This window comes from Streptopelia decaocto (assembly GCF_964273445.1).
Source record: "Streptopelia decaocto genome assembly, chromosome: 1".
Classification (NCBI taxonomy): Eukaryota; Metazoa; Chordata; class Aves; order Columbiformes; family Columbidae; genus Streptopelia; species Streptopelia decaocto.
Window position 1 is genome coordinate 938,569 of NC_138663.1, and position 14,805 is coordinate 953,373.

The following is a 14,805-nucleotide window of genomic DNA, read 5'->3' on the forward strand; positions in this document are numbered from 1 at the left end:
GCCGTTTCCCTCCGGATCCCACGTGGGCCCGGTCAGCACGGCAAGGACCACGGGCAAGAACCGCCACCGACTGCTGCCGTCCCAGCACTCAATGGGAATGAAGCCCAACCGTGGCTTCCCCCAGCTGCTGGAACAAACTGCGCTGAAGTTGTGTTGTGTGAAGGGTCATTTTGTGTGCTCAAAGAATGCCCAAAGAGAACCTGATTTTCAGAGAACCTCTAGCACCAATCCTCTGGAAGTTAAGACTTGAACGTGTCTCCAATTAGGAACTCAAAACCACTAATGATCTCTGATAGTCCTGGCTAATGCAGTAGGATTGATCTCCAAATAGCAAGCAGGGTAACCCAAGCAGAAAGGGAGACTTTTCCCCCCTCCAGCGCAATGTAACTTTAAATGATTTATTTTAAATTACAAGGAGCGAGCGAGAAGACTTCAGAACAACAGTGCTGTGCAACCAGAGCACCTGCTCCCAATCACAAAGAGCCCCAGCCCCAAGCCGCTCGCAGCAACCCCGGCCCGCTCCGCAACCCCGCAGCTGCTCCAGAGCCAGCCCCCAGCGCCCCACGAGCAAAAATGAACAGTGTCACCTTCGGGCAGACAACCGAGCCGCGGGGACGTCACCGAGCCCGCAAACACACTGACGCCACCGACAAAACCATCCTGTCCATCTCACTCCCCCCACACAGCAGCTCTCGACACCCTTCAGAAGATTTCATATGCACTACGTACGCGTCACAGTTCAAAATAAAGTCGTTTTTAAAGGCTGAAGTCTGGCTGGGATGCCTTTGCTCACGACAACGGATCTGTGCGAGGTACTTTTTCATACTCGCAGGGTAAAGTCCTTCTCGCAAGTGAGAATATATCTGAAAAATAAGCTATTTGGCTACCTATGTGTCAAGCTTCATGCTTTTATTCCAAAGTGAACGATTTTCCAGCTTAGGTCTTGGACTAACAGCGGCAGCGGCGTTCCCCGTTTGCGCGGTGACCCCGGCACAGCTTGGGGGCAGAGGAGCAGCTCTGGGGTGACGATCCGCTGTCCCCAGCCCCAGCCTGCGTGTGGCCCAGCACCCGTCTGACCCGTGCGCACCGGTCCGGCCTGGGAACGAGCCCGGGCAGAGCCGTGTGCGGCCGGGCCGGCGCGGGCAGGAGCGGGTCCCGTGTTCCAGAGCCAGCGCACCCCCGGTGACCCCGCGCCCCCGCAGCTGGAAGCACAGCCCGTCTCTCCAAACCCTCCACCCCAGGGCAGCCGCGCGTGTCCCCCGACACCTCCGAGCCCCGAGCGCCTGGGGCGCAGCAGCACAGCCCGGCGCTGGGGCCTTTTTGCTCTCCAACGTTGTCACTAGGTACAAAGTGCAAAAGTGTTGCTGTTCCTGCATCCATTAAAAACTTTAGAAACAGAACAAAACAAAAAGTATTTCCATAATAATTTGAAAATACAAGAGTCTCCAAAAAGCCAGCAAACACCTGGTAACCTGGTTGTGCTCTCGCTCGCAGGGCGGCAGTCCCGCGCGTCGCTCTCCTCCCGGCCGCCAAACATCCCGCCGCCTCCTGGCGTCTCCGCAGCCGTCGCAGCGTCCGGGGAGCTGAGTTGCCGTGGCTTGGACAGAAGAGCGGTCGCTAACGGCCCCAAGCTCCGCACTGAACTGCGGCGTCTCCGGCGCAGAGAGCACCGAGCAATTCACTGGAACGCAGAGAGCTCCCGCTTCTCCGGACGGGTCGGCGTCGCGGCGGGTTACCTGCTCGGCCTCTGGCTTGGGACAACGTCAGCGACTTCCCTCCCGCCCCGCAAAGACGTCAAATACAATCCCTCCCTGCTTCATCCCATGTAAAGTGTTTGCATCTTTTCCTCCTATGAAATGTTTCTGATAAGGCTTTATTGCTATACAAAAGCGGTGCAAACGCTGCCCAGAGGCAGCTCCATCGGGAACTTTGGTCACACGACCGCGGGACTCCTGTGCACTGTCCGAGTCCCAGCGTTAGACCTGCTACCTTTCTCAAGAGAAGCTGAATACTGTGTGCAATAACACTAAGAAAATAGGATTGAACCCCAAATACAAAACAAAACCAAGGGAGAGGGGGAAGGGGACGAGGAACTGAAATTAGGCAGAAGGCTTGCTCGGGAAGAACCCCATCATTCCTGTGATGACTAACTGATCAATGCTACATTTAGACAATGCAAGTGTCTTTCAGAACAGACTGTTGGTGTCGAAACTGCGTGTCTGGTCCTGAATGCCAGCTCTCTCATCAATGCAGCATTTATTAAAAAATAAAATTAAAATGAAAAAAAAAAAAAATGACAAATTGCATCACCAGGTAGCAGCCTGGCCTGGATCACACACGTCCCACTGCGGCGGCTTCATCAAGCGGGGCCGTTTAACGTGGCTTCGGCACAGGGCAAGACGTCTTCTTTCCTAAAGAGAAACCCAGAGAGCGATGTTAGAGCAACGCAACCCCTGGGACACGCTCGTCCTGAAGCTCGTGTTCCTCCTGGGTGCAAACCTTCCTCTCTGCTGCTATCTGACCACCCTCCCTCTAGTTTTGCTTCTTCTGCCTGCTCAAGCGTTATCAGATTTCTAATGAGCCTCTTCCAAACCCTTCACAAACCGCTAAATTTATAAAGCAAAACAGGAACTGAGGAGTCAGCTTTGAGTGCCGGTTACACAACCCTAATTCAATAAGTTTGGAATGCGACCGTCGGGGTCCCGAAGCAGATTTCAAGGGGCAGGAGTCGAGCGGATCGGCTGCTCGGAGCCCCAGGAACTTGCTGCTCACCAGCAGCACCCAACACAAGAGATTCCGCTCTGGCTCCAGCTCAGCACCATGGCGTGGGGCTCAATCGAACACGCTCACTCGGAGCGCTGAGCGCCCGCGAGGGCTGTTTGAGCTCCAGAACAGCAGGGGCACCGCGGTACCGATGCCAAACCAGGAGCCAGAGCGAAGCTGCAGGGTGACAGCGCTCGATACGCAGAAGGATTGGTTGCCGTATTTAAAATGACCTAAACTGTCACATTCACAAAAGAATTATTAATATTTCTCCTGGAGATTACGTCCAGTTCCAGTTCCCAAACACATTCTCACCATCCCTCATAATATTTTAACTGCAAACATCGTGTTCACCTGAACACGCACACCCATGTTTGTTATGCATGAGTAAGAGCTGAGGAGTCTGTGTTTCAGTAAAACACGACGATTTGACAACGTGTGGGAAACTGAAATATATGTGCAATGTATGGTGGTAACAGCTTTATGATACCTGCAGCATCACACCCTCCACGGGGCTCCAGATTTACCACTTGTGTAACCTGGACCTCAGAGCAGTGGCAGAACCACCACCTTCAGGGACGCGGTACAAAGCGATTGTGCGGCAGCGCCTGCGAACAGAGCCCCGAGCGTCCCACCTGTCTTTCGTGGCTGTTTCCGTGACGCTCGTGAGGCCGGCGGGGGGGCTCTGGTGCTCCTCGGGGCGCGGGGCCACGTTGTTCAGCGCTTTGGAGGCTTTCGTTGTTCCCAGGTCAGCGATGGCCAGCTTGTCGATGACCATGCAGTCCGCATCGCTGTGTGGGGAGAAGTCAAGTTCACATCAACACGGCAACCAACGAGGCTTCAATTCCAACCAGGAAAAGAAATATTCCTCCTCCCCTCCTAGCACAGGCCACAAAAATCCCATAAAGAAACGCGAACTGAAAAGGAACCGGGATGAAAAAGCAGCGTGTGCCTCCCGGAGGCTGCGTTTCCTAAAATGAAGACACCAAACGTGCACAAGAACAACAGCTACGGATGGGTCCCCAGCGGCACCCGATACCCCTGTCCGCACCTAGAAACGACTGAAACTGAAGTACAGACGCCCAAATCCTGCGGAACTGAGACCCGCTGATGGGACGTTCCTGAGCGGCACCTTCAGCAGCCACACGCGGTTCAACAGACTCGCCTTCCGTAACACGCCGGATCCCCGCGCCCGAGGGGACGGTCCCCAGGACGTCTCCCTACAGCAAAACAGAAGCTCGAATCCTGCAAAAGGGAAAACCTGCCAGCGCAAAACCTCCGGATCTGCCGCACTTGTATTAAGAGCCCCACGGTTTTAACTGCAGAGGAGATATCTATGAACATCAATACGTTTGGCCTTCTATGGCAGAGAACGAGGTTGCGTGTGAGCGATTTTCCTCCCAGTTTTAACCCAGTCCCAGTCTCCAGAATGATTTCTCCTCCTTTCAGAGAGCACGTCTACAGAAATGGAAGGGAAGCTCAGCAGATGACTGAGCTGGAATCACATCACCAGCTGCCAGGGGAATTTATAATGCAGACATATAATCACTGTCTAATCACAGGTAATTAAGATGTGACGGAGATTTGGAGATCAAGGTTCTATTTCTGTAGCTACTTTTCCGTGTCCTCTTGAAAAAAATGCACTAAAAAAGAGGAATAATGAAACACAAACATTTCTCTTCCTAAAGGGCTAATATGCTCTTCAAAAGAAATACCGCAAGTACAAAAATATACCTTGGAGAAACTGCAGGGGAAGGATGAGACAGCAGAGACTTGAGCTGAGTTACCAGAAATGTCATCAGAAATGAACCCCACGCGAGGCACGGGAGCCCAGGAGGTTTAAACGGCTCAAAGATAAACTTCTGCAACTCAATCACTGAAATTTCCATGACCCGAGGATTCCGATGTTATGAAGTCCTGAGGTTATCTGACCGCGGATGGAAATTCCAGGCGGCTCACGGGAAGGCAGAGCTGGGCACGCAGACCTCGGCAGGACGGACGGGCCAGCAGGAAACCAAACGGAGCACACCAACACCGCGAGGCTCGGGCCAGAGCTGGTTCTAGCCTAGAACTAACTCTGGTACCTTGAGACATTAGTGTCCGTCCGGGCAGCTTGTTCGAGCAGCCAGCTGTGTCCCTCCGGCCAGGCCAGCACGGTCGTCCACCCACGTGTCCCCTCCACGTCACCAACAGCCTGGCTGCCTGTTCCAAACCCCGACCGGACAGAGCGGTAACCGGCAAGGAACACGGCTCTTCTCTGGCCCCACGGCACACGGCTCTTCCCTGGCCCCACGGCACACGGCTCTTCTCTGGCCCCACGGCACACAGCTCTTCCCTGGCCCCACGGCACACGGCTCTTCTCCGGCCCCACGGCACACGGCTCTTCTCTCAGCCCACGGCACACGGCTCTTCCCTGGCCCCACGGCACACGGCTCTTCTCTCAGCCCATGGCACACGGCTCTTCTCTGGCCCCACGGCACACAGCTCTTCCCTGGCCCCACGGCACACGGCTCTTCTCTCAGCCCATGGCACACAGCTCTTCTCTCAGCCCATGGCACACGGCTCTTCTCTGGCCCCACGGCACACAGCTCTTCCCTGGCCCCACAGCACACGGCTCTTCTATCGCCCCACGGCACACGGCTCTTCTCTCAGCCCACGGCACACGGCTCTTCTCTGGCCCCACGGCACACAGCTCTTCTCTGGCCCCACGGCACACGGCTCTTCCCTGGCCCCACGGCACACGGCTCTTCTCTGGCCCCACGGCACACGGCTCTTCCCTGGCCCCACGGCACACGGCTCTTCTCTCAGCCCATGGCACACGGCTCTTCTCTCAGCCCATGGCACACGGCTCTTCTCTGGCCCCACGGCACACGGCTCTTCTCTGGCCCCACGGCACACGGCTCTTCTCTTGTGAGGCTGGTTACGGCAAGCTGAGGAAGAATCTACTCTAGACTCTTCCTAGTTAAGCTCTGCAAACAGATCTCTAATACTTCTGCCTCCAGAAAGAATTACCAATTTTAAGCTCTAATTCAAAGCCACTCGTACAAATGTCCCGACAATAAGTGTAAGTCTGTCCAGAACAGTGGCTTTTCATAGAAACACAGAGTCATTGTGGTTGGAAAAGCCCCTCAAGATCACTGAATCCAACTGTTACCAGCCCTGTCCCCACCCCGTGTCCTGAGAACCTCCTGTCCGTCTGTCCAGCCCTCCAGGGATGGTGACTCCAGCCCTGCCCTGGGCAGCCTGTTCCAATGCCCCACAGCCCTTTGGGGAAGAAATTGTTCCCACATCCAACCTCAACCTCCCCTGGCGCAGCTTGAGGCCGTTTCCTCTCCTGGCACCTCCCGCCCAAGCCAACTTCAGAACGGGAAACGTGGGCAGTTCTGGCCAGCGCCACCTGAGGGTGATGAACCAGGAACACGCTGGATGCCACAGGTCCCCGACCGCTTTGGAGCACGGCCGGGGATCGTACAGCCGGTGAAACACATCGGGTGCTGCTGTTCCTGCCGAGGGGTTTCACCTCAAACACCATCTCTGGTTTGTCTGTTAAGGCAGCGAGTTCCTCCAGGCAGGTGCGATCGTGTCTCCTCCGGGTGACGGTGCCGCCAACCTCTTGGATGGCACTTCCATGATTACGTGACAGATTACAGTAGTCATTTAAGCTCAGAAGTATTTAAAATACTACTACTTCCAAAGCTGTTCTTTCACATGAACTGATGCGCACGTGTATCAGACGAGGAAGGCTCCCAAACGCCGCTGCTCACAGGTGCTGGGGTCTGTGCGGATCTCCGCACACGGGTCGGCTCTGCTCCGGAACACGGGAAAATCTGCCATAAGGACAGCGTGGGGTTCTCAGCTGTTGCTACATGTAATATAACACATGAAAACAAGAAGTATTACACATCCTCAGGTGCTACCAGTTGGCTGTTGGTTCCTTTTGCTGTCGTGCCCAAGCCCTGCAGTCGCAGAGCTGCCCGGGGTGACAATCCCATCGCTGGCCCTGAAGCGCCATTTCTTCTTGGAAAAACAGGATTCAAAGTTCACACTTCGCAATCACTGAAGCTGTCAAATGCATTTTCTATCAAAGCCGATACCCAGCTAAAGCAATGCACTATTAATGGAGATGAAAGCACCAGGGGCTCACCGAACTTTTGATAACAACTCAGGTCTTCCTGCAGATTTCCACCAGCTCCATCAGGAAAACACTTCAGCATTGCGGTTTCTTTGACACCCCTCTCGTGCAGTTTCATGATGCAAACCCCTTTTTAACACCCGTTTTGACAGCACCACCGCAAACCACGTCACCGTCCCAACCTGGCTTTGCAGCGGGCTGTTCACCCGGGACCCAGCCAGACAAACTGGGCTGTACGGCTGCTGGTGCTGCAACATAAGCCAAGCTCACCCTGAACCGTGGGACTAACTGAGAACGCAGCTGCTACAGCTCCTCCTGCAGCTCCTCCTGACGCTCAATGCACCGCTGATCTGCACCCAGCGCCAAAGGGTCGGTGAAGAATTCGGGCTGCGGTCCCAAGCGGCCAAGGAGATTTGGGGATTGTAGGGAAATAAGGATTTGATAGTGAATGGAAGAGCCCTGGGGTTGAACAGTACCCAGCTCTGAACTCACTGCTGCGGCTCTGGGGACACCTTATATACCCTCTGGTCTCTCTGGTGAACAATTAGTAGCACAGACAACAGAAGGCGCCAGGACGCACTGGGAAAGCAGCGGAGCCGCAAACTGGGCAGCAAGGGGACAGGAAAAGGCGTCATGGAGCCCAAGGCTCACGCTGAGCCCACGGGCAGGTCCTCGGGGACCGGGCTCTGCAGGGACCAAGCGCAAGGCAGGGGCAGGGGGCAGGGGCGGCCACGCTCAAGACGCTGGACAATTATCTGTTGTTTGTTAATTAGACAAAGTCACACAACACGGGAGCTCTGGCTTCAAATCTACACGCAATTCCCCATTGAAAAAGCCAACACTTGTGTCAGCTTAGTGCAATAATCGTCATCGACGGGATCTTCTAAGTGTTCATCGCTGACTGGAAAAGCTTTCTGGTGACACGGGACCTCGGATGAGGCTTTTCTTTCTCTTTCTGAAGAAATGTTCACCGATACACAGCCCGGCTTTACAAAGCGGCATCGCGCTCCGCACCCCGCTCCCCACCGCATGCTGGTTCCCCCCATCCTCAGTTCGGAGCGTCCCAGTAACCCAGCCCAGTAACCTGTCCCAGTAACCCAGCCCAGTAACCCAGCCCAGTAACCCGTCCCAGTAACCCGGCCCAGTAACCCAGCCCAGTAACCCGGCCCAGTAACCCGGCCCAGTAACCCAGCCCAGTAACCCGGCCCAGTAACCCAGCCCAGTAACCCAGCCCAGTAACCCGGCCCAGTAACCCGTCCCGGCCTGGGAGCAATGGGAGACAGCAAGACAAGCCCCCATGCCGGTGCTTCGTGCTCCCCACGTGCAAGGGCCGCGAGCAACATGCAAGAGCAACAGGCACAGGGAGAAACCCAACAAGACAACGTATCCCAGAGCGGGAGAGCTCGAAACATCCACTGTGACACCGTGAGGCCGCTCGGCGGGGCCGTTTCTGCACCCAGGGGTCCCGCTGGGCCCCGGAACCGCTGCCAGCCGCTGTTTCTGAGCCGTTTCAGCAATTCGGGGTTGGCGCTGCTGGTTGAACCAAAGTCGGGCGCTCTCGGCCCAGAGCCGTGAGCACCAACACGGGAGACTCGCACGCTGCTCCTACCGAAACCCTGAGGCACAAACTGCCCAACTCCTGCAAAGTGCGGAAATCGCTCGTGTTGGCTCGTTTGCAGCTCCGTTCTAAGGAAACTGCTGCAGCACCTCCGGTGTCTGTGTGCACGGTGACTGATGTGCTACAGGAGAGGCGGGGTCACGCAGACACAGCGGAGATGTCTTTGTTTTTAATAGAGCGGGAGCATTATTGTTCTCTAAACTTCCCTTTTCAGCCGCTTTTCCAAGGCGCTCGGGTGAGGAGGCACCAGGAGGGACCGCAAACATACACAACAGTGGAACAGAAAGGGGACAGGGAAATATGAAAGGGCGAAAAGGAACTTCAGGTAGAGTTAATAAACTGAAAGAGAAATGAAAAGCTGCAAAGGTCCCCAGCCCGCTATCACCATACACAGCAAAAGCTGGATCTGTTGAAATATTAAGCGCAGCTCATCTTTTAAGAAGCTGCTTAGAAACCTTATTTTGAACAATACGGCAGCGAAACACTTCGGACAGCTTTTGGAAATCATCAAGGAGAAATGCGAAAGCTCGGGTTAAGGGCATGCAATTAAAAACGAGGCACACGGACATGGAAATGCAAGTGGTTTCCAGCAACAAAAGCACTGCTCGTGTTGCGTGTACTTCTGCATCCATTGCTCTGCTTTCCCCGTTAAACCCAAGTGTGATCAGTGCTTGTTCTGTGCTCCAGAACACCTGGACAGGTTTGTTAGAAGGGCAGTTCACGGTTCACACAACAACGTGCCTGCTGCTCAGAGGGCGGGATGGCGGTTCTGTTCATCACACAACCGTCCTTCCTGGATCGCAACGCTCACGCGTTTGCTGGAACGTTCTCCTCTTGGGATGAACAGTTACGAGACGTTTTAATCCAGGGATTAACCTCTTTGTCCCTGCGCTCACCCACAAACTGCAGCACAGTCTTGCTGGCCCGCACGGCCCCTGGGAAAATTCATTTCAATGGATACGTTCTAGAAAATAATTAGTGAACTGCCGTGATTTAAAACAGAAAGCAAGCTTTGGGAGGAAAAGAAAGGAAACACACTGATGGTTATTTCACGGCCCTGCAGCATGCGAGGACACATTGTTAGTGCTGTTGTGGGCAGGGCCCGAGCCAGTGGTGACCCTGCGGTGCAGAGCACAGCACAGCACCGCGCTCTGCCAGCACACACAGCACCCTGCCTGCCGAAACCGCTCACAAACCGGGGCGGCAGGAGCTCCAGGACACCGTGCTGGAGCCCACAGACATTTGGTTTTGAACAGCTCGTCCACGGCTGTGCCGACCGTGCACAAAGGGCTGCGCCTGACCCCAGATTCAGGGGTTTCAAATAGAATTTCCAGGATGGGTTTAAGTGGCTGTGAACAATGAGCTTTCCCAGCAGCAATTTTTGCAGCCCAGTGGGAAGGAATGAATGGGAGAAAGGGCTTGTCCGGTGGATGTTTGGAGCCCGGGGCAGGTCCCCGTCATACATACCCTCTGTCTGCAGGTCTAAACACTCTGACAACACCCACAGCAAAGACACGGGCGGCAAGAGAGGCGGAAACAGAGAAGCACAGAGAGAGAGAAACGGTAAAGATTGCTGGAAAAGCAGACCACGTTAACTTTGCTCCGGCCGCGCGGGACGCTCTTCAAACTGCACGCTCACCAAACACGGCATTTTCCACAGAAAAATACGAACAGGCAGAAGGTTCAATGCACCATAAAAAGCATCTTTTTCAAGCCTAACACACATTCTCAAGTCACTGAAGAGCGAGGTTGGGCAATACTGGAAGGTCTTTTGTTGGAGAACTTCTGCAAAACTACTGATTCTTCCACAACAAACTACTGCATAGAATTAGAGATGGAAAAGGAAGTTTGCTAAATACACTTGAAGCACAGAAGTTCCCTGAATACATCTGAAACACCCTCTTGGTAGGATATTTAAACTATGAACATGGCTATTTAAGCAGAACTGTCAGCAGGAACCACACATTCAATGGGAAACAAACTGTTAGTGGAGCTCATTTCCTTGGAATCGTTAAGGAGGGTGGTAAGAAATGAATCCATTTACTACTGGCCACCTGAGTTCATGTGCATCTGTCCCATCAGGAGGCAGACTGCTGGAATTCCATTGTTGTCACCGGTCCATATTCACCCACGGGAGGACGTGGCCAGCAAACCCGAGCGGGGCAGCCGCAGCCACCACCAGGAACAGGTTTCTGCCTTCCCACCGCTTCTGCTTTTATTTCTGGCTACGGTTGTAGTTGTGAAAAGCTACAGACACCTTTAAAGTGGAGCCTGCGGTGATTCAAGTGTTCACCTTCTGTGCCAAAATGGCATTAGTTTTGGAGAACCGCAGTCACGCAACACACGCAAGGATCTAGAGAAAAACAGGCTTAAAACTGCAGAGTATGAGGCGGCAGCACAGCCCACAACAGCCAACCTGCCCAACCAGAAACAACCCCTACCTGCTGCAGAGAACATGGGAGATGGGAGAACGTGCCAAGTGAGATGTAGAGCGGCTGTGACTCCAGGCAGACAGTACGGGTGTGGATACAACCACTCGCAAACACACCATTCGCAGAGGAAAAGCGTCTGGAGCAGGGGTTGTTTGAGCTACACGAGCCAATGATTTAACGAGATGTAACAAAGCGCAATGGAAACGGGAACGGGAGGCGCTGCCTTCAGCCCGGCAGGCAGGGCTTCTCCTGCTCTCGTTTTGGTGAAGCCAGATTGGCCGCACAGACCGGCCCCGCTCACCAAAACCGCTCCGTGAGCAGAGGCACCTCCGGCATCTCGCTCGTTCCAGCTATGAGGGGGAAAGGCTTCTGAGGCGGACGCCAAGAACAAAAACCCGTCACGTTATTAAAACCTCAGCTGGGAGCTGCCTGGCCCTTGGTTGACTTCTCCCCCCGTGCAGCAGCCCTGTAACCCGCGTGTCCCGAGCTCCGGCGCCTCTCTGCCCCGCGGTGCCCCGCTGGCCAGCCGCAACAGAGCAGAGCCGCCGGCCAGCCTGCAAACATCGCCGCCATGCTCCGAACACAGTTAACGACTTGCTAGAAATTAACAACCTTCCACACCGGAAAACTAACGTGACGTAGGTTACAGCTGTGTAATATCAACAATGCACACGGTATATGCATCTATGAACCTTAACTGCAAGTAGCTTGAACTAGAGATCAAAGGGCACGTTTGCACACAGAAATGCTCTGGTCCCGGGCTGAAATGCTCTGGTCCCGGGCTGAAATGCTCTGGTCCCGGGCTGAAATGCTCTGGTCCCAAGGCTGTTCTCAGCCAGTGAAAGAGCAGTTTGCACTGAAGGCTTTCAGGGCTTTTTGGTATTATTTCTATTTGGTTCACAAGCTAAAACTGAACAACCAATGATTGATGGAAGTAGAGGAAAGGCCTCCAATGTCTACATAACAGCAAGGGATAAATGGTGAAGTATTATAAAAACCTACAGGACACAGTGAGCGATAACAATGTGAGCAAACCCAGAGCTGACCCGCTAATAAATATCAACCTTTTGGAATATTCGATTATGCTATCATTATGACTGGCCAAGATATTTATCTTTTATCATTATAAAAACTGTTATAAAAGGTAAATAAATACCTGCTCCTGAGCCAGATGCATGAAATAAAGGGACTCCGACTAGCGGAATCATACCCTACACACTTGTGAGGAACATGAGGAAAAAGCGCAAATATCTTAAACCGGAGTGCTATTTCTGGGTGCCCGCAGGTGAATGTTTTGAGAAGCAACTTCGCTTTTCCAGCGGTCAGAGAACGGTACATCTGAGCACATGCAACTCCAACCAAACTGGTGCCCAGTCGTGAGCCGATCTTGGGATGTCCTACACCTTCTCCTGCCATTTCCCACTCCTTACCGTGTGTTGTCTGCAATGCTCTACGCTACACTGGCGAGGAGGGGGAAGTGAGAGCTCGAATCATTTCACTCCTCCCCCTGCAGGACCCCAGGGCAGCCCTGCACCTCCATCCCGTGCGGGTCTGCTCGACTCTCCTGTGCGACCTGACCCTGACATGAGCCCGTGTCCGGATCCTTGTGCAGACAGACGGACAGACAGACAGACGTCGATGCTTCTGTGACGTGGTTCAGTGGCTAAAACGAGCCACAAACATTTCTTAAAATAAACCCGTTATAAATATTTTCCTCAAACAAAAGCCCTGGAGGCGCAAGCTGAGAGATGCTCACACGGGACACGCGGGGCCCTGGTGTCTAGGAGGGAAAAGCGCCGCGTTAACCCCAGCTGGGGAGGTTCCTTCCGCACCTGGTGAAAACGGCCTTCTCGTTCTTCGCATCCATGGTCAGCTTGATGGTCTCCTGGCCCGAGCCGGTGCTGATGGTCTCCGTGACGGTCTCGGCCTTGTCCTCGTCCTCCTCACTGTCCGAGCCTCCCGAGGAGCTGCTGTCCGAGGCCACCAGCGGCGCTTTCCTCGTCACACACACGTTCCAAACGCACGGAGAGGCGGCGCTGACTGAGAAAAGCAGATAATTCACATTGCAGAACGAACAAAACCTCACAAACAGCTCCCCAGGTACGACCCCGAGCGAGCAGGGTGGTGTGACACCGACCGCCTGCAACTATTGTGCGTTTTGAGATGGTTGTTTCCGCGCCCGTCGCACAGCAGGGGACACTATTGCCCAGGGTAGTGCTGGAGTCACCGTCCCTGGGGGTGGGACAGACAGAGATGAGGTTCTCAGGCCATGGGGCAGGGACAGATTGAGGTTATGGTTGGACTCCATGATCTTAAGAGTCTCTTGCAACTAAAACGATTCTGTGATCCTATTCTATGATTCTACTTTTGCAAGCAGGGCAAAAAAACAACCAAACAAAAAGCAACGATGATTCTCGTCCCTCCCTGCCCGGCGGAGCTGGGACAGAGCCGGAGGCAGCGCCGGGGTCCCTGGCTCCGGGTGCCATTCAAGCAGCTCCACTTTTTGAAGTGTTCAATGGTTTCAATTCCACACACACGAAAAGCCGCTCACAGAAGTGGTTGCTACACACAAGTTGAATTTACTCCCAGAGTCCTTAGTGAAATTTTATTCCTCCTTGCTCAGAGAGGAGCAGGGAGAGAAATCAGACCGAAGTGTTACCAACTGTTACCAACAGAAACTCACCCAACCCTTTCCATTTTGGTAAGTATTAATAACTTTATAATCAAGCATGCAGTTTTAGAGTCTGTAAATGAAGTGTCTCTGTGACACCAACTCTTACTAACTTCAATTTCATGCTTTTCTTGCTGAATAGTGTGATCCCAACAAACACTCAGGACTTTTGAGTTGCTATGTTAGCAGACTGATGTGGGTAGGGAAGAGCCGCCAGCGGGTGAGCCGGGTGCCGCTGGAGGGAGGTGCTCCCAGCAGACTCCGTTTGCTGAGCGGGGTTTCCAACAGCTTCAATGATCCATCTGTGTTATATTGTACTCACAGTTCTTGTCCGGGCTCTGCTTGGGGTTTCCTCCCGAGCCGCTGCCGTCCGTGTCGACGGGAGAGCTGCACCGCGGGCCCGACTCCGAGCTGCAGCGGGAGGAAAAGCCGTGAGGACGAGGGACGGAAGTCTCCGTCGTGCTTCGACATATCCCCGACACCGGGTAGCACTGAGCTTACTCCTTCTTTACAGAAATATTTTTAACTTCTAAAAAATTGATTCCTTTGCTTATTTTATGCTCTGAGTGTATTTAGCAGTGATGAATGATACATCATTATTGCTGTGTCAGAAGAGATGAGCGCACGGGAAGGCAAAGGGAAGTATGAAGTATGATCCACAATACTCAGACAATATTAAAAAACAAAAGGGGTGGCGAGGGGAAGGGAAAGGGAAGAAAAGGTAACATGCAGTGCTCTCCATCAAACCATATTTCAAATATTCTTTAGTTCAAAAATGATAACAAAGGCGAAAGAACGTGTGTCTCTTACCAGCAGAAGGGCTGGAAGTCGGTGAACTTGGCCCAGCCCTTGTCCTCGGGGGCGGCGTTCGCGGGGGCGGCCGAGTCCCAGACGCTGGAGCCGACGTCCATGGCCACGCAGGGCGCGGGCGGCTTGGAGCCCACGGGCTCGAACACGGCCGTCCAGCCCGAGCCTGCGCACACAACACCCAGCGCGTTCGGGGCGCTCGAGCCTCCGCCCGCCCCGACACCCCAACCGCCCCGGGGACAAGGCGGACACAGCGCCCCCAGCACCGCTGCCCGGTCCTGCCCGTCCCGCCCACAGCCCGCAGGGGAACCTCTCTGGGCAATACGAACACGATCCGCGGGAGAGAAGCAGCAATGCAGGAAAATGCCGTTAGGAACGGCTT

General features: G+C 54.0%; 1 protein-coding gene across 1 annotated transcript in view; it reads right to left on the reverse strand.

Moving 5' to 3' along the window:
* Positions 1-894: 894 nt before the first annotated feature.
* The window catches only part of PPP6R2 (protein phosphatase 6 regulatory subunit 2), a 101,665-nt gene continuing 87,754 nt past the window's right edge, over positions 895-14,805 (reverse strand). Inside the window, exons 20-24 of the mRNA XM_082043180.1 lie at positions 14,427-14,589; positions 13,939-14,027; positions 12,778-12,985; positions 3,399-3,554; positions 895-2,411 (exon numbers count right to left, since the gene is read on the reverse strand). Coding sequence (XP_081899306.1) covers positions 2,360-2,411; positions 3,399-3,554; positions 12,778-12,985; positions 13,939-14,027; positions 14,427-14,589 — 668 coding nt within the window. The 3' untranslated portion in view covers positions 895-2,359. The remainder of the gene's footprint in view (positions 2,412-3,398; positions 3,555-12,777; positions 12,986-13,938; positions 14,028-14,426; positions 14,590-14,805) is intronic.